This window comes from Falco punctatus (genome assembly GCF_963210335.1).
Source record: "Falco punctatus genome assembly, chromosome: 1".
Taxonomy (NCBI): Eukaryota; Metazoa; Chordata; class Aves; order Falconiformes; family Falconidae; genus Falco; species Falco punctatus.
Window position 1 is genome coordinate 95442410 of NC_137580.1, and position 24638 is coordinate 95467047.

The window sequence follows — 24638 nt, forward strand, 5'->3', positions numbered from 1 at the left end:
GCCATTTACAGACTTAGAATTCAAGCGTAACACGCGCTGAACAGAGACATTCAAGCTGTTTAAAAATATACCCACAGTGTACTCCACAACACTTAGTGGTAAGAGATTATCCTCCTAAATCTAGACAGGAAGATAAGCATTTGTGTTTTGATGAGGCGCAGGAGCTCAAGGAATGTTACTCACAGCCTCAGACTGTGGGGCGGACGGATGGTGCCCCTGGGAGTCCACCCATCCCATTACCACCTCGCTGGCTCCTCTGCCACTCCTGCTTCCAGGCAAACCACAGGGCCAACCTCCAGCTCCCTGCCCCGCTGCTGGGCTCCACTGTTGCTCACTCCTTTACCCTTCACTGGCACCAGCCTTACCTGTTCAGAGACCTCTCCTTCCCAGACCTATCTTGAATTACATCCTTGTTTCTACCTGTTCTTTTCTCTCTCTCCAGTTCCACCCTATCTATAATTCCTTTATATAAGTCTGCTGATTTGTCACTAAACCAGAGAAGAAAAAAAACTAACTAAAATGGATAATTTTCTTCCCAGATTAGCAAATTTCAGTGTTTGATGAGAGGATGCTATGAGCACCCCAGTAAATGCAAGGGAGGCAACAAAACCAAGCTGGGAGCAGGCAAGCTGGCTGTGGCTTGCCCCTCTGGTAGCATGAGCCAGCAGACCAGTTCAGCTGTCTGTGAAACTGCAGGCTACTTTGGGACAGAGCACACAGAACACTAAAAATAAGCGACACTTTATATCCAACTTGAATGTAAAGAATCTTTCCAAAACTCTTAAGGAGGTATTTTTTTTTCCCTTGCTAGCATCAGACTCGAGCATGTTTCCAAACTGAGGCATGTTTCCACACTATGCCCTCCTCCTCCTTCCAGTTGAAGTTGGACAACACAGTGGCCAAGTACTAAGGCAACAGTAAGCACCTTAAATTACTAAGTTATTCTGCAGGCTGATGTAATTACATTGGTCCTATCTATCTATTTGTTGTTGTTAAACAACAAACTGCCCCCGCCCTACTCAGTGAACTGCTACAATATCAAGACACCTTTGGTCTAGTCAAAGGTGAATCATTATTATACACGTCACCAAATGAGATAACACCATAGAACGCACATGTAAAAATACCAATTATAAAAACAGAAATTTATTGTAAATTTTTAAAAAAACCAAACAGAGATTAAGTTTCTCGATAAAAAGTATTCACACAGCATTCATGTTGTGATTTTTTTTATTTTATTTTTGAAATGAAACCATTGTACATTGTACAAACCATATCTACCGATGGAATAAATAAGTGAAAAATTATACTGCTGTACAACACACACACACACAAATCATAAGATGGAAAACGATTAGGTACTGAAGAAAACAAAATTCTTTACATCTTCTAACAGGCCCTTAGATATAAAGAACATTCCAAAACATGACAATGTTTATGTATGAAGATAGCCACCCAAAACCAATATTTTATACTGCCTTGTTGATTATTTTTTGTTGTTTTGTAAGTGCCAGCACTTTTTGGAATGTTTAACAACTACTTTCCCAAGCATAAAAATTCCAAGGAATAGTTCTGCTATAAAATGTTTGGCTGAGTAAATCGCTTATTCGGAAGGCCTTCCCACATGTTCCACAAACTCAGCTAATTTACTTGCTTGCTTCTAGGTTGTTTTTTTTTTTTGTCTTTCTTTCTTTTTTTTGTATTTATTTGTAACTGAAGCTCCAACATTCAGCATTGTAGCAAGGAAGCACTTCTTGATATTTGCACTATTTCTAAAACGTTAGCTGTATGAGAACTTTCAGTCTTCTTGAAGAAAATTATCTCTCTCCTTCTGCTCCGCATCTCAATGCTTTCAATAAACCCTTTTACAGTGAGTTCATAAAACAAGTTTCTGGTAGAGATAGGTCCAAGCCAAAAAAAGCTGGATTTAGATCTAGTTTCAAACCTCAGGTCGATTTGAATTTGATGTTCTGGTTTGGTCCCATCTGTACTTTCTGGCATTAAAATGTGTTTAATCACATCCGTTGGCCCATAAATGTTATCAGGCACTTCAAAAAAAGACTAATAACAGTCTTATACACTATTTTGGATTTCTTCATACCAGATAATGTCAAAGTCTCCTCCCTCGGAGACTGACAATAGCAGGTCTAAGGAACCCAAATCTATCTGCTTGTTCAGTTGTCTGTTGTCACTAGAATCTCTGGTTAAAAAAACACAAGTTCTGAATGTATTCTGTATAAGCTGTAAATAAAGCGTTACTACTTTAGAAATAAAGCCTCTAGGAATATGGTTATGATGCCTTGTCTTGTAAGCCACAGAACAATGAACAGTTCTGAGCAGAAGCCACAGGAGAGAAAAGGAAGTTTATAATTAAACCTGTTGATGTCAATAATGCCAATAAATGCTTCTATCTAATGAAAAATTTGAGGTATTTTTAGTGCTATTTATATATTTTATTTCTTCCTAAAGTACAGGAATTAGTTTCTAAATGAAAAGTCTATTTACTCCCTTGGAAACATCTACAAAATTAAAATTTAAAACTTGCTGTGATGCACCTGAAGATAGGGATTAGTAAACATGACTACTTGTCAAAGGTGGCATCAGATTTGTTTTGTTTTAGCATTAAAAACAACAAAGTTAGTAAATAAAAAATATTTTTACGTTTGAATCTTTCTAGATTTGCCCATTTAATATATCAATAGAACTTCTCACAAAATATCACTTAAATCTGAATGTAATATACATACAAATCAATTGTCATTGACCAGTTATCCACATTTTAGGCATACACACAATTCAAGAGAGAATTCTACCGTTTCATTGCATATATTGTGCAAATACAGTTTTTGGCTCCTCATTTCCTTATTTTCAGAATGTTAATGGACTTCATGATCAGACCAGAAATCCCAAAAACTTATTAGGGAGCACACTGCTTTCATGAATGATTTGCAATCAAATTTTGTTCAGTTAAAATCCAAAAAGTTTTATTTCAACATAAAGGTTCCGAAACTGAGTGTCATATGTTATTTGGAGTTCGATCCTACAAACATCTTATGGAAGGTCAGTATTGGCTCCCCACTCCTCCCTCCCTCTATTCCCTCCCCCCTACTTCCCCATTGTTTTTCATAATAAAGTGGTAATTGCAAACGCAATGCAGTAGTCTAAACGCAAGCCATTTTCACTATTGGAGAATTCAGAACTAAATAATCCTAATGATGAGCTAGTTATGAAAATGTATCAACTGGAAGCAATTCCTTTTCGTTTAAAAAAGTATTTACAGTTCTTTGCTTACAAACTATATGCAACCATTTTCATTGCTGTGAGATTGAATTTTAAATTACAAGTTCCATCTCCCGCACGAAGAGAAGACAGACTAAGGGCCCGATCCAGCAATATGTACGTACATTCATATGTACGTATGCGCCTGCGTGTGTACTGAAGTGAGAAATAAGCGGTTCCCACTGACACCAGGAGCTCACCCTGGAAGTACAAAGCCCCCAGTAAGACCAAGCCCTTACAACCTGACGCAGACGGTTCTGCACTCCTGCATGCTGTGAATTTGAAGGGAGTTGTGTGTACTTCATGCCTATCAATCAAGTTGAGCATTAGCACACTTCAACGTAACTGGGAAAGACACATTTCAAATAGTGATGTAGGGACTATGGAAACAACAAGGCTTATTTACAAGACTTGCTGAAGAAAAAAAGAACCCCCAAATACAGTATTAACCTGGAACACAGAAGTAAACATCTTCTAAAGAAACAGTACAATGAAATCCAGTTCTGTGAAAACATGATATCAAAAAAGACCAATTGAAAATAAATTCATTGTGCATCAATCCCTTTGATCCTATTTATATACATAGTGGAACTTTTCTGTAAAGCAAGTTGTACCCAGTACAGAGATCTGGACCTAATACGTGAAGTATTTTAACTGCTGTGTTATAGTATATATTCAGATCTGGACTATAAATGGTAAACAGATCATGTTAACTTCTGATGAAGTTAAGTGTCTAGAAGACCAAATTTACAGTTGCGAATGCCATGCATTCAATAAAAGATCTCCGCTATAGCTGCTAAAATAAAATATCAAGCTCCTTTTTCTCCTCGGACTCCAAGAGTGAAAATGGCTTCCTGATCTGTATTTGTTAAAAATTTAAGCACCAGGGATTTAAAAATTAAAAACAAAACAAAAACCCAAAACAAAAAAAAAGGAAGAAAAAAAAGAGAAAAAAAAAAGAAAAAGCTTTACTACATGGCATTATACAAACATAGGCCACTTTGCAAAGGAGACAGTTGCAAAACAACTTTTAAAAGTTAGCACTGTTTTCAGAACACAAGGCACAAAACAAAAGCAGACATCACGCCAGAACAATGAACTTCACATGAAAGCTAATACCTGACCTGTACCATCCTTAAATATCTTACAATGTTAAATAGAGAAATGAAAAAAAAAAAATAATACAGCAGCAACATAATTGTAATTTTGACTTTAGAAACAGTGCGTAGACCCCTCCTGAGTTGTTTACTCCAACCATTTCAGAGACAGTAACTTAAAAGTTCTCAATGTTTGTTTCACAGGAAAAAGTTTTCAGTGTCTGAGAAGTTAAACCTTTGTTAGGCTTTCTTGGATTTTTGCTTGGTAACTTGAAAAGTTAGGAGTTCTGTCCTCATCCAAGAGAAGATGCTTAAGTAAGGTTGTTCTATAATTAAGCCCACTGATGTACCTTACATAAAAACTGACCAGGAAAATCTATAGTCTAAATCTCTTCAACATTTTGTTGGGAAGCCTCTACTTTCATCTTTTTAGAAGGTGGCACTCCTTCAGAGTCCTTAATGAGGGGGGAAAAGAAAAACAACCACGTTATCATTGCTCTGAATTTCAGGCACCATAAACATCAAACAAAAAAAAAAGCACGAACAAATCCCCTGGTGTGTCATTTGTAAAATACAAAGCATCCCTGGATGCAAGAATGACATGACTGAGTGCGTTTGCTTCCTGAAGTCACTCCTCTACTTGCATCTTACCTCAACATCTTTACACTTCTTGTCGTCTACAGACAAAGGGCAAAATTCTAGTTCCGGGCTAAAAAACACAGTGAATATTCCAAGCAACAGCCTTGATGCATGGTTATACCTGGGCTTCCCTCAGCTCCACACTCGAGCACAACCCGCACCAAGTGCACACGAATTTTCTCCTGCTGTAGCCAAAGCAATCTCTACAGGACAGAACGCGCAAGGTTTTGGAAAGTCCAAGGTGTGCATCGAAACAAACCACCCACCCACAAGGAAAACCAAGGCACTGAGCAGTGCTCTGCCTGAGGATCTCGGTGTCAGGGGGACAACTGCAAGGATAATGCCTGTCTCCCACCCACCCACCCACAATTTTTTCAGTACCCTGGTAACTAAACATCCAAACGTCTCGTCCACTGGATCTACAAAAATTAACTTTCCTAACTGCTATATACATTTACCTCTCTACAAGGTATTTTACTTTTGAATGGTCCTCAAAGGAGCCTGTCCAGCAGGTTAAGTCCAAGCATTTTATCAACATTAAAATTTAATATTCCCTTACAAAACTAACACAGACCGGTTCAGCAAACTGAAAAGTACATCAGGCCAACCTAGTCTTACCATGCAAATTACATGAAATTCAAGAAGCCAATCAGATTAACCACAAAACCAGACACATGTACATTTAATACTCTACAGCTGCTTTACTGTCCTTGACTTTGGAAATGAGTCTAAATACACAACTGGCCTCCTTACACTTGCCTTTTGGTAAAAATACTCTTTTCCAAATTCTAAGTAATTGGGCTTTTGTGCTTAAAGTTACCTGAGAGTTTTTAGATGCCTCTGTAATTATATCATTTTCTCCAGAGGACTGAATTTCTGCTTTCTCTGAACTATTCATGGAATTTTCCATTGAAGACTGTGAATTCTGTTCATCCGAGGTATCTGAAATTTGAAGAAACAATTTTAAACAAATAAATGAAAGCATTCAGCAGGAGTTTTTAGGGTGTCTTCTCATTAGCAACATCTCGAAGACACGAACTTCACCCACGTGTAACCATTAACGATAACATCCATCACAGCTGTATGACTATAAAGAATTCAGCTCAAACTCCAGGAGCACAGCTACGGGTTGCTGCCAGAAGACCTCTGCCCTCCTGCTGCCGGAGGAATACAACCGCTGGGATCAGTCCCTAGAGGGAGCCAAGCTCCCGCACACCCTCCAGCTCAGAACCACCTCAACCTGCCAGCAAACAAGGTTCAACATAAACTCGGGTGACCCCGAGGAAACTTGCCTCAAATCAGAAGTAAAAGGCAGCCACAGAAAGGGCTGAATTGTGGTAACTAGTGGATCTAAAACTGTGTAGCTAAGGAGAGAGAATAAAGTTATTGGGATCAAAATTCAGCCACATATTTAAAATCCACTTCTTTGCTTGATACTACTTTTAAGATAAAGTTTAGAATTTCAGCTAACTAGCTTAACCATGAGGGTTGCAGAATTTCTAATTCTGGTGCATACTTGTGGAGAAGTCTTCCAGCTTGTTATCGCTCTTACCTGCTTTCACTTTTCACAGGGTTTTGGTTTCGGTTTTTTGTTTGTTTGATTTAAACCCTTCTCCCTCTCCCAAAGCAAGATTTATAACGGGCTCAGGGTTAAAGCACCCATTCACTCAAAGAGGGGATATGGGCACTTACATTTTAACTTTACAGCTTAAAGACCCTTGGAAGTTTAAACACAGTACATCCAGAAGCAGAGACTCAACAAACTCCAAACAAAAATAAACACCACCCAAAACCAAAGCCCTTTGATTGTAAAAGGTCAGTTATATTTCCTCCAGTACGAACATCAAAAACAGTGTAAGGACTGGAACCCATTCATTCCTTGACCTCATTTAAAAATCCTTTTTGAGTTAAATGAATTGTCAGAAGATTGCATGGAGTCAAGTTTCATGAAGTAATCTCTCCAAAGGTCCCTGATCCAAGAAACATATACATTTATTCTAGATGAAGAGAAATGCATAATCAAAAATTTTCTTGGACAACTTTGGTTAATGAAGAAGACATCACCAGTAAGTGAATATTTTTGTGGTGTACCGTGTAAAAAGCACCACAAGCATTTCTGGAAGTTTCTCTGACAGATTACAAAATAAAAGTGACCCTCTACGATGAGCAGTCTTGAAGACCACATTCAGCAAACTCAGACAGAATCATCTTCCTTTCCATGTCTCTCCAGCAAAGCATGTTAATGCCGACAAAGAAACAAGTCCCAAGGGTCAGAAGGAATTTTTTATTTCAATTTCCAGTGTGTGTGCCTCAGCATACATTGCGGCTTGAGCTAAGGAGCACTCTGAGATGCACCCCTCTCCCCATGACAAAAACACACCTGGAGCAGCTTCCAGGACAGCCCGTAGCTGCTGTCTGCTCTTCCAGCTGCTGCTGACTACTACCCCTCACGCTCCTGCTGACCTTCGGGCAAGGGGATCTGTATTCTCAACTTCTTTACGCATCAGAATGTTCTGAATGCACCGGTTTTCTTGAAGAAGCCCACTTTAGGTGTTTCTGACCACTCAAACTGTCCCTTAACTTTAAGAAACCTCCCTGATTTCAGTGTAGTAATTAGAGACAGGAATACAAGGTCATTAACCCTAAGCAGATGCATAATGTCACAATTCCAGAGGTCTGATTGATCGTAACACTTTGGTAGGTAAATAACTATTGAATAAATTTTTAAACATGGCATGTAATCAATAGAGAAACCCTCACATGAATAGCAGGTATTTTTTGCGATTACTTCTGCCTTTCATTTTACAGTAACTGGCTCTGGAACTAATCCAGAGAACTTGGCAGGATTTTCCCTGAACCTAAATTTAGTCAGGGGAGCACGTATGCTATGTAACAACTTCACACAAGAAGGTTCAGACAATATTAGACCTAGAAATAAATCCTTACCATTTACTGTGACCAAAAATGCTAGTGGAGACTTTCTTGGAAGGATATGTCTTTCTGATTTATTTCAATTTGGTGACGATTCAGTTGTCAAATCTTAACCCCAATTAACAACGGCAACATTTAACATACTTAACCATTCCAGTATTACCAAGATAAAAGCTCTAAATTTAAATTGGTTAGTGGATCTACTGAGCTAAGAACTAAATCAGGAGGGCATAATTTAATTGCTTTGCTATGGGAAGAATTCTGCAACCAAATCATTAGAATGGTGTTAAAGGACATCTTTTATCTGCTATAATAGGATGAAGAAAGTTATCTTCCCAAGAATATAAATACAGAACATGTTTCAATTACCCAAAATACCATTTAAAGAGCAAGGTTCAGAACAATCTCTTAACCCACATGTATTTCTAATCTGCACGCAACTGCAGTACAATCCTGTAATGCTTTTAGAAAACTAGGACAGAATTCAAAGCTAACTTTTGAATAACTAACTAGAAGGTTTAAGAAAAAAGCAAGTTTGTAGTTTACACAATTAAAAAAATAATTTTAAAGTTATCTCACCTCTATTTTACTGTGACAGTAGCTAACAAACACTCTCAGGTCTACAGAAGTAATACATTGCAGGATTTGTGTGATTACATAGTAGCAGCCATTTCAAAGATGATGTTAAATTATTTCTTCTTTCAAGACTGAGATTATGACAACAATAAAAAAAAACGTATTTTTTCTCTGGAAAGGCCCTAAATGTCAACCTGACCTTTCCAGCTGAATGGAAGGATCACCAGTAGGCCAGAGAGATCATGGCCCATTTCCACATAAATGCTGAAAATCCACAAACCATTTCTTTCTAATTGTTATTATTTAGTTCTTAAAATGGATAAGTAAATAAATGATACACAAAAGGGTAACATTTTTGTTTGGCTTTGAAGATGGTCTTTTCAGCTTACCTTCTGAACCAGGCTGCTCCTTTGCTTCTGCCTGAGTTTCGTCGGACTTGACTTCAGTGCCGTCTGCTTGTGTTGCCAAGCTCTGTTCTGGTGCTGGACTTGAATTACTACTGTTTTCTTGTTTTATTGGAGAAGCATCAGCTATCGAACTCTGGTTGCTATTGTCATCTGTTAACAAAAGAGTTAAAACCAGGAAAGTCTAATTTGACAAGACAAAAAACTCACTGAAATTCTGCCATATTTTTCCTGACAATGCACAACGTCTAGCTTGTTGGGGATCAAGTCCAAGCTTTTAGACTAACATTACATCTAACTTTTTCCCACACCACCACAATCTGCTCTTGCAGCCTATGCTGCAATAAGGAGTTTTCTAGCAGTTACTAAAAATCAGAAAACTTAAAAAAAGGTGCTCTAATATTATACGTTAAAACGAAGAGTGTTTTACTGAGATCACGTCCTAAAGAACCCAGAATTTTACAATATGAGTAAAACAGTTCAGTTGAAGTGACAGTCTCATTTTATAGTTCATATAACATAGGCCTAATGAAGTGTTCATGCTGCAGATTTACAGATACGCATCACTACAATGTTCAGACAAGCAGATCGTTTTTGAAGTGTGTTTGGAAGGTCAAAAAACCCACCAAAACCCCTCAACAAGACTCTGTCAAGGTAAAATGTGACATGCAGTCCCAGTATGAATGGTTTCTAAGTGATAGTTGTCCACAATATTATTACTATAGGTAACCAAGAGGGAAGTTCCTGCTCCCTAAAGACAATTAACACAGCAAAACATTATTAAATTACTAGCATGCAACTCAATCCACCTCCCCCTGCATTTGAACAATCATTACATCCAAAGGACTTCAGAAACACATAGCTGGTGATGGAACAACCTCTTTTCAGAGCAGCCTGAAGTCTAATCAGATTAAGTTTATCATGAAATTGTACAGTATGGCTAAAAACCACAAGGGATATATGATAAAAAAAAGCAAGCAGTATATTCACCTCATGGATGGGAGAAACAAGACAAGAAAAGTAAATAATCTGATCAAGGCAAAAACTAAGAAGTTTGAAAGAGGTCAAAAATTAACCCAGATCCATGAAAATCCTGCTCAGTCCTTTAATTGCAAGACCATTCTTGCTCTGAACACTGCAAAAACCAACCAGGAGGCAATACAAATGCAAATAAAACTGAAATGAAAAATTTACAACCCACTAAAAAGTGATCCCCTCTTATCAGCTCAAATAGTGCTGCATTCTCATCTGTAACTGTTATCCAAACACCTAGAGAGCAAAAAATGGGAACAGAGCTGAGCTGCGCAAGCCTCTCTGTAATAAACACCAAGTTAGCACTCAACAGTTCACATTAAAAAAAAAAAACCAAACAAAAACCAGAATTGACCTAATAGTGCTTGACTAGCAAGCAAAAAAAGTTTTCTTAACCAGTTAATTTCATCAAGCTGAGGCAGAAGGAAGACACCACAGAACCAGAGCTCACTTTCTTAGCTCTTGCAGAATTCTTTCAACCTGAATCACCTACAGAGTTAAAAAGTACAAAACCTGCACAAATATTAGTAGGTGCCACTGACGCTTTGGGGTCTTTTGGTCAAACTCAACAGTCACTACTTCATCTGAATGTAGTATTTTGAATAGTAGATATTTTTATATTTTGCTCCACCAACATTTTTTTCCCACACACGCAGCCCAAATAAAAAAGGCATTTAAACAACCATTAGTACATCTACAGCAGTCCAAAGTACCAAATGAGTATCTGATGCTGTTTTAACTGTGACTTAAACATACTGTCCATACATCTGAGCAATGGAGAACATGACACCATTAGCTTATACTTTCACAGCAGTGTAGTACGGTAACGGGGCTGACCTTCTCACACTCACCATGCATGTCCATCATCCCCGGAGAGGAGCTGTTCTCTGGAGTGGTCACTTCAGAGCCACATTTTTCATCTTTGCCTTTTTTCTTATTCTTATTTTTCTGAAAAACAGAAGGCACCGCAAACAAATGAATATCACCATAAACAGAAGTGCATGTTGCAATACAAAACCCTTCCCACTCATTACTTCTGCAAGCATCTCTTAATTTCAAGTGAGAAATAAAGCCAATGTAATAACAACCGACATCAATAACGCATTAGTCCCAATAACTGCAGGGCTGTTTTTCTAACTGTCTTCTTCATGACACAAAACACTAGGATATATAGGTTTTTATCCAGAAATTCTAGTAACATTTAGCACTTAAACATGTTTTTCACCTTCAAACTGCACAATTTTTGTAAAAAGTACAAAAGTTCTCAATACCCCTTCATTCTACAAACAGGGAACCTGAGGCACGATGATTAAATGGCTTGCTGAGACTGAGTCATAGAACTTGGGAGGTACTGGCTGCTAACTTTGTACTCAGTCCAAATTTGGAGCTACAAAAGCAAAGTCAAAAGAATCTCTGCTACAGTGGGAAAAGGGACAAGCATCACTGATCAGAGACAGGGCTAAGATTCATGAAACTACCCTATTTCTGAGCTTGTAACTGCTCACTGTATAGTTTATGCACATCAACACACGGCTACAAAACTCAACACATTCTCCCTTTCATATCAGAAAACTTGTATACCTAGACAATATGCAGGCATGTGCAACAGGAACAATAACAGAGCTAGGATTTTAACACTTTTTACCTCTTTCTACCTCTTTCTCAATGACCAACACTGCAGGGACCTCCTCCTCCTCTATAATTAATGCTGCTGCTTCATTAAAACTAAAAGATGGCTCAAGAAAAACCAGACTGGCCTAAAACAAAGAGCATAAGCAAGCCAGTCCTACACGAACAATAGGTCACAACATGCTCATGACCAAACAACAGTATGGACTGCAAGCATTAAAACAAAGAGAGACAGTGGCATCCATCACGTGGAAAATCTGCGCCTGCTAAGGGATGCAGCATTTTCAATTAAGAGGTGACGTAATCAGTCTCATAGGAGAAAGAGCCAGCTGCACTGCTTTTGGAGGATCCTTTGTGCCTGCTGAGAAGACATTTAAAAGCCTGACTCTAGGAAGAATGCTCGGCAACCCATCCATTCAGGTAAGACAGTGTCCTCCAAGGAGGGAGGGAACAAAACCCACAATCAAATATTGTCTAAGACTGCAGAAGAAATTCAACAAGTGATACCCAGAAAGACCGTTCCCTCTATTTTAAATAGACTATTAGGTTTAATTTTAAATTGTGTTTTTACTCCAGAGAAGCCATATTTTATTCCCTAATATGTGAAACAGAGGTGAACACACATGGACTTCTTTACCTTTGAAAAACAGAAGTTCAGAAGGTACATAATCTCTCTCAAGTTCGGGGTTTTTTTTTGTTTTGTTTTGTTTTGTTTTTATTTAAGGTAAAACAGACACTTTTGCCACAAGAAAAATACTGAAAATGACTGCAAGCAATTTCAGCTGAAAAGTTTTTTTTAAAAAAAGGTTTAACCATCAAAGCAGTGAGGCCCTAAAACAGCCTTCCAAAACTAGTAGGAGGAAAAAGCCTAGCTAATTCTAGTTCGAAGACATGTCAAAGTGTCTTAGGAACAACGTGTGAGGGGGTAAGTAATCTAATCTGTGTTCGCTAAGAATCAAAGACAACTTCCATTTTGAAATATGAAGAAGTAAAAAAGATCCCATCCTCCTATTCTAGTAAAAAGCAAGCGTAATATCTGCTCCTTCACAGGTGGATAAAATCAGATATAAAAGGATGTCCACAACATAATTAAATAGCCAAGATGACCCCTACCTGAGATTTATTCTTAAAATATATGCATCTGTTTTAATAGTGAGAACCTCCAGAGCAAAAAGACAAAAACCTTATGAGTACAATCCTGCAACAACTGCAGCTGCACAACTGCCTCTACTTGTAACGAACAGAACGCGACTGTAGGACACTGAAGTAACTGGTCTTGAACAAGTGTCCCAATTTCAACAAATCTAGAGCCTAAACCTAAAGATTATGGCTCAAAAAGTACAATTAAAGTTTGCACATAGAGACCTTTATATAAACTCATCCTTCGTAACAGAGGGTCTGACTTAAGGCAGCAGTCACCTTGAAAATTCATCCAGAAACTCACTAGAAATCCTATTTCAAAGTTCCATGGCACCCATCATGCAGGCATACTTAACTGCAGGAAGGCAATTTTCAGAAGCCATGAGCCTAAACATCCTAAATCTCTCTCACACAGATAGCACAGCCTTCCCTCCCTATGTATTATAAATAATAAAATGAAGACCCAACATCTGACAACTAGAAAAAATGAACAAGTATCTGTAAAGAAACCAGGAAAGGTTTCCTGATTCACAAGGGGTTACTCCACAGAGATGCTGCTCAAGCACTGGAAGAATACAAGAGGTTTACCACAACTCTGACAGTCACTGAAATCTGTGGTACAACCCACCAAAGGTCCAGAAAAAAACCAAACTCAGTTAAACCAATGCTAATCAAAAATAGGTCTTGAATTTGGACTTTGAATAAGACAAGACCATGACACTGTCTTGTGTGGAAAACCATCATTTTACACATTTGTAACATGGTAGTTTTCTTCCAGATGGGTCTTAACTTGTATTTCAAATAAAGTAAAAGCACATGACAGCCCAAGGAAGGAGTACAAAACTTCAGATATATATTCTATCGTATCATTAATTTACTGTGGTACTATGGATTAGTTTGCTCTCTGTAACAGTATTTCAATTTATAAAATGAGAGCAATGCTCCTTTCGAAAAACAATTTGTAAGCCCGATGAACTTCGATTTATACACTTATTTTCATGCCACATGATTGTATCATGGCACATGAACAGTGCACGCTAAGAACGTGAACATGAGGCATACACAAAACATTAACCAAGGGCAAGCACACATTACAAGAGAAGCATGTCTGCTGTATTGCCTGGGCTGGTCATCTTACAAGTGATCTCAGTTCTACAGGATTTTCCTACCCTTACTTCAGTGTTTTGCACCTATTTTTGAGCAAAACAGCAGTGACACACAGACACTCACACGGGGAGTGTCTCCGCACAGTTCCAAACCAGCTACTTTTCTTTAAAGCACCAGGCACAAAGAGGGGAAAAGTAAACGTCATCTTACATTCCTCCCTGCCTCCCAGTTATTACATTACAGTTTCAAAAACCCATTTCAAGCCGAATGTTTAACAGTTATTTGAGAATTAATCCAAGTTGACTCCAAGAAGACAGCTACTCACTGAACTATCAACACCACTTTCTATAGAGATCAGCATTTCCCTAGAGCTCTTCTATTCAAATGCTTGCAAGATCCACACCAGTCTTGGCTTAAAGGCTCAATGAGCATATTTCTTTTGCCTTTCCCTAAACATGAGTGTCTACATCTTGAAAAAAGCAAGACATCTGCAGGATACTTACATCATCGACTTTAGGCTCTGTTACTGGTACCCATTTGTAAATCCTTAGGGATGTGTCGCCAACTGTCACCCACTTCTTCTCCCTATAAAATTACAACGCAGGAGAAGTTAAAGTTAAACTTAGGATTCAAAAGAAAGTTATCTACTATTGTAAGTTGTCAAGGATTTAAATAGGCTATTAAGTAGGATGATCTCTATTACATCGTCTTTAGTACTGCATTGTGTAAATTGTTCTTTGCATTTCACAAACTTGTTAAGAGCACTGCTAACCTCCAGATTTCTCAGGGCTGTTACTTGACTAGGTAACTGCAGTAGCAGTCATAAGATCTGGACTGAAGAAACAGTTAAGAAGAACAGCTATTGAAAAAGCAGATTTAAATGCCTACAATTTTCACTTGAAGTTTCTAGAGAGCAGAAGAGGTTTTAGACAGACCAGTGTGTTTTGATTGTCATGAAGCTGTTTAATGGTATTAGAAATCTAAATGCATTTTGACCATCTGAGATTTATTTTTGGGTAGAAATTTGCTGCTAGCAATTTAACGTTCACTCAACACTCCTGTCAGACGGCTCTGAAATTCCAGCCTTAGAACCAACAGCCTTACTGGTAGCAATATGTGCCGGGATGCAGAATTCAGACTCTGGCGAGCCTAGCTCTCTTGGAAAAAAGCAAGGCTGAGGCTATCAGAGAGGGAAAAAGCATAACCTGCAGCACTCTGTACAGACCCCTGCCAGCCAGCCATGAAGTCATGACATTGACAAACTGTGAAGGAAATCTGGCTGGAGGGCGTCACTACATTAGGGGGTCACTCAGTCACAGAGTGCAGAGATGGAAAGGATGCTGAACACTTAAGGGATTAATTCCTTGAGCTCTTTACATCAGAATATTAAAAGAAGGTCCACAATGCCAGAGAAATTTCATCACGTTTCTGTGATCAGTTTTCAGGTCACAGATTGCCACTGATGGTTCCTGGGTTTGTAATATAGCTCTGCAAATGGATCGATTAAAAGTTAACAACAAAGACCAATTCCATTAAGTAGTCAGGAACATCTGAAATTAATTTGGCATGAGATCTCAAGCATTTTTCTTTTTAAAAAACACATTTAAATAATAAATTTGGGATCCAGTTATAGATTTTTTTTTTAATATTCTTTGCAGGATGGGAGAAGCTGCATGTGACTCCAAATATATATGTGATAGCTCCATTTTTAGAAAGGGCTTCCAAAATCAAGAGCAGCCACATTGTACAAATGCCAGAAACATCCTCCTGACTATTTGTTTTAGCTACTAAAGCCAATCGTATTTGTTTTCCCTTTAGAGGAGACACTTTCCTGTTGGGGGGGGGCGGGGGGGAAGCTACATAAGACAATTTGATAAGTTTTGGATCTGTCCACATGGATATTTTAATTAAAGTACAAAACTAGTTCAGATTCATTTCTTTCCCACTGCTCTTCCTGCAGCACAGTTCTTCCTCAATGTGTTTAGATACATCCATTTGGGTACGCTAGCTGGCTGAAGTATGTCAAAACCCAATTTTACGCTGATTTGGAGCTCTACTGCTAGATGTGATAAAAATGACAGTGGAGATGAGGGCATGTCAATAATGAAAGCATACTTAACTGTGAAGAGATGATCATGATATAATTTTTCTTTTTTTTTAAGGATACAAGACAAACTAAACTTATTTCTACTTAGGAAAACCTTTGACATTATGGAAATAAAACCTACTGGGGTTTTGTTTTGGGTGTGGGGAGAGGTGAATAAATGCTTTAAAAAAAAAATCAAGATTTTAGTCTTTTCCTACAGCAAAATATTACTTAGAGATGCTGCACTGGAAAACCAAAAGTTCAAGATACCTGTTAGCATCTCAAAGCAGCCTCACACAGCATCTTCACTGGACAGACTGTAGAACACAGGAGGAAACCTATATTAGTAACTTTTTCCTTCTAGTATTAAAGTTAGCCCTGACATTTTAATTCTTTTGAGCTTCTTAAGTACCACTTTAAGTTTTGATAACCCTCAGCTATAGGGATTTTTTTTCCACTGAATTAAATACACAGTAATTCAGACAACAATGGGGATAAGGATATTTTGTGATGGAAGTACACCAACATCCCAGTCCTGCAAACATGGCTAAAACAAAAACCCAACATCACACTGCTATTATTCAAATACTTCACATGTGTAAGCATTTACAGTATTGAAGGTTTAAGACCATACAAGTATTAACAAGAAAAAAGAAGACAACCTCCCCTAAAACTTAATAAAATCAGCAGCAGCACAAACACAAATTTGTTAACAAAGAAACATAATGACTTTCAGACATTTAAGATCAACAGGGCAAAATAACTGCAGCATTTAAGATGTTTACAGCAAATAAAGCTTCAAATATTATCTGTAATACTTACTGCCTTTCCATTTCAAAATGAAAACCAAAAACCAAACCAAACAAACACAAAAAAACCCCAAACCCCCAAAACCGCTTCTACTCTGAACACTCGCTTTTTATCTTTTGTGCAAAGATACCAGCCCAACCTGCTGATCAGGGACTTCCCTTTTAATTTAATTAGAATTGGCAATTTACTGATGCTGCCCATAACAGTAAGATTGCTAAATGCTGCACAAGCCACAAAATATTCTCACTGACCAAATGCCGGAGTAGGAATGAGGAATTAATGAACTCTTGTGACCATTCTGTTGTGAAACCTTAAGTATTTTCTCTACCTGTTTTCCTGTCTGTAAAATGGATCTGCTGTTGAACCTACTCATCCCAAGACTGACCAGAATTCTACCCCTGTAACTCTATTCCATCTTTTTAAACAATCACAAGGCAATTATTTTTTTTTATTGCACCATCCCCCATTATACTATATAGGCTGATCTCTATATTGACTGGTGAATTGGAAAAGGGGGGTGATGGAACTCCACCAACCTGAGAGTTAATCAGGCTAAAAATGTGGCAACTACCAACTTCACTTGCTGACAAAGTCCATAGCTTTACAAAAAAACCGTTTTTTCTGGTTTCAAACCTCTCCTGTTCCTCCATGAATGACTCAGGAGTAACAACACTGGAAAATGGCAAAACTTAAAACATATACAATAGTATTTTTTTCTTCTAAACTTCCACACTGAAAAGAATCTTAAATACTTTACTTATAGTAAATTCAGAAACTAACGAATGCAACAGAAACAAACCCTTACATTTATCTGAAATTGTGTTAGCGCATTTTTAAATTCTGAACCATATCTGTACAGCATTTAAAGGACAGACAAGGATAAGTAAGGTAAGCATTAGTAGCAACACTTCTTTACTGCTCATGCCTGAGGCATATTTAATATCCTAGAACTTAGATAATTATATCTCAATTCCACATTCGAAATAGCCCAAGACTCTTTAAATATATTTATATTTTGTATGTTAACACTAAAGCTCCAAAGATGAATATCAAATGCCATGTATAAAAGTAATATACCGGTGAGCAAACACAACAGTGTATATTACACTTATACATAAAGTGTCAAGGCAGCTCCCGCAGAAGCAGCGAGCGCTAGAAACATTGGATGGCACAGACACAGAAAGCCTTTACTGCCAATATATTATCATTCGAGAAAAGGCTTTCACACTTGGCCTTTTACCGTGACTATCATTTATCACAGTGATCTGTATTTACACAAGGATTGGCTCCCACATACCCCATCTTCTGTTGATGATCACGAAGTGACGTCATAATGCTGAATTTATCACATCACACTCACTTGCATTGCAACAGAGTTTGGTGAAAATCACAGAATTATGACCTCCCTGTGGGATCAAGCAAAGGAGAAAGGGGAATGGGAAAGAAAATGCCATTATTATACACAAAAAGTGCTGTCAGATGCACAAAAAAATATTTTTTTGAAACGCAGGCTTGCTTTTCAGAGCACGCCTATCGCTATGTAGGTGTTTGTCTAGTGACTAATGTGAAGTAGCCCCAAACAGACACAGTGTTTCTTGACCATGCTGCAAATACAATAAAATACCATGTAGCATGAACAAAGACTAATGGTTAAGGACACCTTCTCTCTGAGTTTATCTAAATACGGTACATTATGAAGAGTCCCCTTTAACTTACAGAGGCCAGCATGTTCTTAAGCAAGTTCTCCTAGGTTCCACGTTGCAACATGCACCTTTTCTTACAGTAAGGGGAAACACGGCTTACGCGTGACAAAACCCTACCTTTAACATCCACCCAACTTCCACTGAAGCCAGAGAACATATCTTGGCTCAAAAAGAAATAATCACGAGCCAGAAGAGATGTATTATAATTCAAGCATGGTAACAGCATGTTTGGGCCACTACAGTACTTCAGTACAGCTCCTGCACATACACTGGGTATTTTTACATCAGCTGCCACTACTTGAACTAAATCTTAGCGGAAAGCTAAACACAGCCACTGTAGCCAGACTGAACTAGGGTGGCAATAAGGTAGTAGCAAACAGCCTTTTTCCAAAGGCATCACGTTAAGAAGTTCTATGTCATAACCACTCTTCCGCGTGAAAGCCTATTTTAAGAAGGAAGCATGAGCAGCAAAACCTGCAGAGGGTCAATCTCAGAGCATTACATACCACACAAAAATATTTTAGCAAGTCTGAATGGAGACTGTGAACAGAAAAGCTACAGCAGCATTGTCTAGAAATTCTCCTCTAACTGGCCACCGCTAGCAATCCCGAGCAGCGGTACCAGGTAACACTGCCTGTGGTGGCTTCACTCCTCCACCTTTACATAACACACTTCGTTGTAAGCGAAGTCCCAAGTCATGCCTGGCTCTACAGCCCATTCCTTGCCACAATAGAAACTTAGCACTTCTGTAAGTACTTCCATCAGCTGTCCGGGTTCACCTCTCTCCTCCATAACGTGCTACCACTATCCCTAGATTAGGGCTTTGATGGGTCAGAAAGAGGTTGGAGGACTTCTGCAAAGATACTGCAATTCAAAGACAAGGCAATACAAAGAGCCTTCCTCATCCCTGGTGCTTTCTCTGCATCAGGGTACCCATCCCCATCAGCCACACCATACCTCCACCCCTACATGCCCACACAGCTGTCGAAAAGCTCAGCAGTGCTATGCACAAATTATTTCACTGCCTCCCAAGATGTCCTACCACTTACACTTGTACCCTGCCCATCACTTGTCTTTTAGTAAAAGCCTGCATTTTCCTTCATTTAATACATCAGACTTCTGTAAAACAAGAGTTGCCAGTATTTTTCTAATGCTGGCTGAGACCACAACAGTTTTTGCCTCTCTCTTCTTGAGAGCCCATTTACAATCTACACATACCCATCAATCTTTAAAAACAAAAAACAACCCTGTACCTTTCACAATTCATTGAGATAAACATCTCAGAGCATTTGTTAAAATAGACTGAAAGAGAAATGGTGAGTACATTTAAAAAGAAAGAACTACCCTCTTAGCTGTGGAAATTTAACATTTCTGCCACACAAATACTACACAACCATGTGTTCTGTAGGACACGTGCTACATGTTTTCTAAAACAGATGTTCATTCATGAGAGTGGTTTAAACAAAGGAGATAGGGTTACGTTAATCTCAAGATAAAAATGTTACAACTTCACTGTTTACTACTAAGTTCCAGTAATACCAGAAGCGCTCTCGGCGCCCTGCAAACACACATGAAGATAGGGCACCTGCATCAAAGGGCTCACTGTCTAAGAACACTAATTTTCCAAGGAACAAAGTCTGTACTGATGGAAACTGCTTTCCAAGAGGCACGTCCATAGACGTGGCAGTACAGGCTCTCAGTAATACTGCGCTGCAAGGCTGCTGCACACCTTCACAGATCGATAAAGCTTTGGACAGCATGCACCGGGGCCACGGTCCCGCTCGGAAGAGTTTACAGCTCAGCCTGCCTCTCTACTCATCCTTGGCACGCAGCGCTCCGAGCACACAAGGCTCGGAAAACACTGCACTATGCAATGTTGGATGCACGGTATTTTAATCTTCGGTGGCTGCATTTCCACAGAAGAGCTGTGGATGGCAACAAATTGCTCCTATTATGCAAATGAAACTGCACGCTTGGAAATTGCCTATGTGGCTCTTCTGAAGATGCAGGAATTGCTAGTGTGTAAAGTTCAATTAAACCAGCCAAGTCTTCTCAAAACATTTAAACCACAAAACACAGAATCTGTCCTCCTCGTTTCCCACTGTACTTGACGGGGGGGTGGGGGGTAGAGAATCATAAGATGCACCTTCAAATTACAATTCCTCTAAAAATAAGAAAAATGGTTTACGTAAACACTTGCGAGATGCACACACAAAAAGCCATATGAATACTTCTGATGGTAATCAACATCACATGATTCTGTACAGGACCCCTTTAAAGCAAGTTGTCTCTCAGGAGGGTTAAAACGTACAAAAATCTATTTATACCATAAGATTTCTGTTTTATAGAGGAAGCCATAGCAACTGACAAGAAAGCCCTTGCCAAGAAAAAAAACCAACAAATTAGACATTCTGTTGAATGGCCAAGCTTCTGCCTCTACTCCTCTCTGAAATCCACAAACTAGGATTCAAAGGAAGTACGCTGCACTCGTGAATGAAATACCTACGGACAAAACAGTCATGCCATACATCCCACAACGCTCCTGTTGGAACAAAAGTCCTGTCACAGCGCTACACATTGTTCTGACCCTTCAAAGCCGGCCCACCAGTCAGCAAACAGCACTTAAAAACACCACCCGAGTAGAAGAGAGTTCCTGAAAGCAAGCGAACTGCGGTGCTGGGGCTGCTCCGGCTCCCTACACAATGGCCGGATTCTTTGAAATCCCCATCTCGTGCCCTGCGTTACTGGACACACGTCCCAGTTCTTTGTCCAGCTCAAGCCAACAGGCCCGTTCGTGTGCTTAAGGCAATTTAAAACACAACAATCCATTTCACCCCAACACCCAACCACGTATTTAATTCTGTATTTTGCTCTTCTTTTAAGGGAAGGAAAGTGTTAGGTGTGGATGGCAATAAGAGCGTCCCCTTATTTTACCAGGTTCAAAACAGCCGAGTTATGCAGATTAATACTAACACAAGGGATTTCCCCATGGATTTCAAAAAGGTTTAAAGGAAGTATTTTAAGATACATGCACAAAGACTGCTGAACAGTCAACTTGCTGGCAGAAAGAGATCTGCTCTCGAGTCACACCGGTACTGCCCTTTATCCCATCCAAGAACCCTGGACCAACCGTGCAGAACATTGCAGTGACTGCACTGTATTGTTTTATCACCTCATGTTGATTTTCCTAACAAAAGGGAAAATAAGAGAAAAAAGGGGACGGGGGGGTGTCGAGACGGGCAAAAAGCGGGGGGGGGGAAGGGGGGGAAAAGGGGGGGGGAAGGGGGGGAAAAAGGGGGGGGAAGGGGGGGAAAAAGGGGGGGGAAGGGGGGGAAAAAGGGGGGGGAAGGGGGGGAAAAAGGGGGGGGAAGGGGGGGAAAAAGGGGGGGAAGGGGGGAAAAAGGGGGGGGAAGGGGGGAAAAAGGGGGGGGAAGGGGGGAAAAAAGGGGGGAAGGGGGGAAAAAGGGGGGAAGGGGGGGAAAAAGGGGGGGAAGGGGGGAAAAAGGGGGGGAAGGGGGGGAAAAAGGGGGGGAAGGGGGGGAAAAAGGGGGGGAAGGGGGGGGAAAAAGGGGGGGGAAGGGGGGGAAAAAGGGGGGGGAAGGGGGGGAAAAAGGGGGGGGAAGGGGGGGAAGGGGGGAAAAAGGGGGGGGAAGGGGGGAAAAAGGGGGGGGAAGGGGGGAAAAAGGGGGGGAAAGGGGGGAAAAGGGGGGGGAAGGGGGGAAAAGGGGGGGGAAGGGGGGAAAAAGGGGGGGGAAGGGGGGAAAAAGGGGGGGGAAGGGGGGAAAAGGGGGGGGAAGGGGGGAAAAGGGGGGGGAAGGGGGGAAAAAGGGGGGGGAAGGGGGGAAAAAGGGGGGGGAAGGGGGGAAAAAGGGGGGGGAAGGGGGGAAAAAGGGGGGGGAAGGGGGGGAAAAAGGGGGGGGAAGGGGGGAAAAAAGGGGGGGAAAGGAGGGAAAAAAGGGGGGGAAAGGAGGGAAAAAAGGGGGGGAAAGGAGGGAAAAAAGGGGGGGAAAGGAGGGAAAAAAGGGGGGGAAAGGAGGGAAAAAAGGGGGGGAAAGGAGGGAAAAAAGGGGGGGAAAGGAGGGAAAAAAGGGGGGGAAAGGAGGGAAAAAAGGGGGGGAAAGGAGGGAAAAAAGGGGGGGAAAGGAGGGAAAAAAGGGGGGGAAAGGAGGGAAAAAAGGGGGGGAAAGGAGGGAAAAAAGGGGGGGAAAGGAGGGAAAAAAGGGGGGGAAAGGAGGGAAAAAAGGGGGGGAAAGGAGGGAAAAAAGGGGGGGAAAGGAGGGAAAAAAGGGGGGGAAAGGAGGGAAAAAAGGGGGGGAAAGGAGGGAAAAAAGGGGGGGAAAGGAGGGAAAAAAGGGGGGGAAAGGAGGGAAAAAAGGGGGGGAAGGAGGGAAAAAAGGGGGGGAAAGGAGGGAAAAAAGGGGGGGAAAGGAGGAAAAAAGGGGGGGAAAGGAGGGAAAAAAGGGGGGGAAAGGAGGGAAAAAAGGGGGGGAAAGGAGGGAAAAAAGGGGGGGAAAGGAGGGAAAAAAGGGGGGGAAAGGAGGGAAAAAAGGGGGGGAAAGGAGGGAAAAAAGGGGGGGAAAGGAGGGAAAAAAGGGGGGGAAAGGAGGGAAAAAAGGGGGGGAAAGGAGGGAAAAAAGGGGGGGAAAGGAGGGAAAAAAGGGGGGGAAAGGAGGGAAAAAAGGGGGGGAAAGGAGGGAAAAAAGGGGGGGAAAGGAGGGAAAAAAGGGGGGGAAAGGAGGGAAAAAAGGGGGGAAAGGAGGGAAAAAAGGGGGGGAAAGGAGGGAAAAAAGGGGGGGAAAGGAGGGAAAAAAGGGGGGGAAAGGAGGGAAAAAAGGGGGGGAAAGGAGGGAAAAAAGGGGGGGAAAGGAGGGAAAAAAGGGGGGGGGGGAAAGACAAAAGCGGGAAAATGCCAAAGCACGTTTAAGGCCTAACAAAAGGGGATTATTTCACTAGGGGCACAACCTTTAATTATATAATTTAGAACAAATTCCAGCGGCAATTAGGCGCTCCCTCCCGCTTCGCCGGGGATTTAGCGCTGCCGGAGCGTTTGCGGGAGCCGATCCCGCTCGGCTCGGGCGCTGACGTGCGCGCCTCGGGGGCTCGGGAGGCGAAATAAATCAATAAACGGGCCCGAGCCATGGCACAACCCTCGGGAGCTTCTCGGGGGTATTTCTGACGTGCTGGGTTATTTATTTATCACTTCTCCGAGCGCTACCTCCGCACAGCCGCGGCGGCGCTGCCCCAGGCCCGCTCCTCACGGCCCTTTGTAGGGGCGGCGGGAGGGGGAGGGGCCCGTCCCGACCTGCCCCCCGCCCTCCCCCCCCGTCACGGCCCGGCCCGGGCTCGGCGGAGCGGCGGGCCGGGGTCGGCGGGGAGCGGCGGGGGTGGCGGGGAGGGGGGCTCGGCCGCACAATGGAGCCGCCTCTCGCCCTCACACGCCGCCGCCGCCTTCATGTGACTCGCAGGAGCGAAATGGCTTCTGGGTGCCGCCGGCTCCCCGCCCCCCGCGGCCGCCCGGCGAGCTCCGGCCCCGGGAGGGGACGATGCAGGGAAGGGCGGGGGGGGCGCCGGGGGGGGGGGCGGCGGGGGGCTGCGAGGGGGCGGGCGCGGGGTCCCGGCGCGGCGCGGCCCGCTCACCATTTGCGCACTTTCTCGATGGCCGCCATCACCCGTTTGATATCATCCTTCGCCCGGCTCCGGGTCTCGGCCCGCACCGACCGGCCCGACATGCTGCTGGGGGGGGGCGGGGGGGCGGCGGCAGCGGCCTCAGCGGGGGAATGCGGCGCTACTCGCGGCGTCCGTCGGTCCGTCCGTCCGTCCGCCCGCCCGCACAATGCTCCCTGCGCTCGGCGCGGCGCGGCACGGCTGGGCTCGGCGCGGCTCGGCTCCGCCCGCCCGCCGGGGGCCGCGCACTGCGCACGCGCCGCCGCCGGCAGCCCGCGCGCGCGCGGGGCGGGGGGAGGGGACGGCGCGCGGGACGGGGACTGGGAGGGGAGCGCCGGTGGGAGGGGACGGGGACGGCGAGGGACCGGCGGTGGGAGGGGATGGCGAAGGACCGGCGGACAGCGAGGCCGGCTGTGTCCTTTTGTCGCCGGGGAGGGAGAGGGGGTGAAGGGGTCGGGCCGGACGCCTGGCTCCGAGGCTGCTCCCGGCGCCGAGGGGCCGCCGCCGCCCCTCAGCCGCCGCGGGACGATGGGCGCGCCCC

At 42.2% G+C, this 24638-nt stretch overlaps 1 protein-coding gene across 3 annotated transcripts; it reads right to left on the reverse strand.

Annotated features, from left to right (window-relative positions):
• Positions 1 to 1664: 1664 nt before the first annotated feature.
• Positions 1665 to 24391, reverse strand: BCL7A (BAF chromatin remodeling complex subunit BCL7A). Of its 3 annotated transcripts, none has more exons than XM_080406702.1 (6): positions 24071 to 24360; positions 14338 to 14419; positions 10810 to 10906; positions 8912 to 9079; positions 5836 to 5957; positions 1665 to 4831 (listed from the first exon to the last, which is right to left on the reverse strand). In XM_080406702.1, the coding sequence occupies exons 1-6, from the start codon at positions 24160 to 24162 to the stop codon at positions 4760 to 4762; spliced, it is 633 nt and encodes a 210-aa protein (XP_080262828.1). In that variant the 5' UTR covers positions 24163 to 24360; the 3' UTR covers positions 1665 to 4759. The 3 variants fall into 3 exon arrangements, with proteins under 3 accessions (XP_080262828.1, XP_080262829.1, XP_080262827.1); XM_080406703.1 differs by lacking the exon at positions 1665 to 4831 and adding an exon at positions 18028 to 18136 and having other exon boundaries at positions 4839 to 5957; positions 24071 to 24204; XM_080406701.1 differs by lacking the exon at positions 1665 to 4831 and having other exon boundaries at positions 4839 to 5957; positions 24071 to 24391.
• Positions 24392 to 24638: the final 247 nt, after the last annotated feature.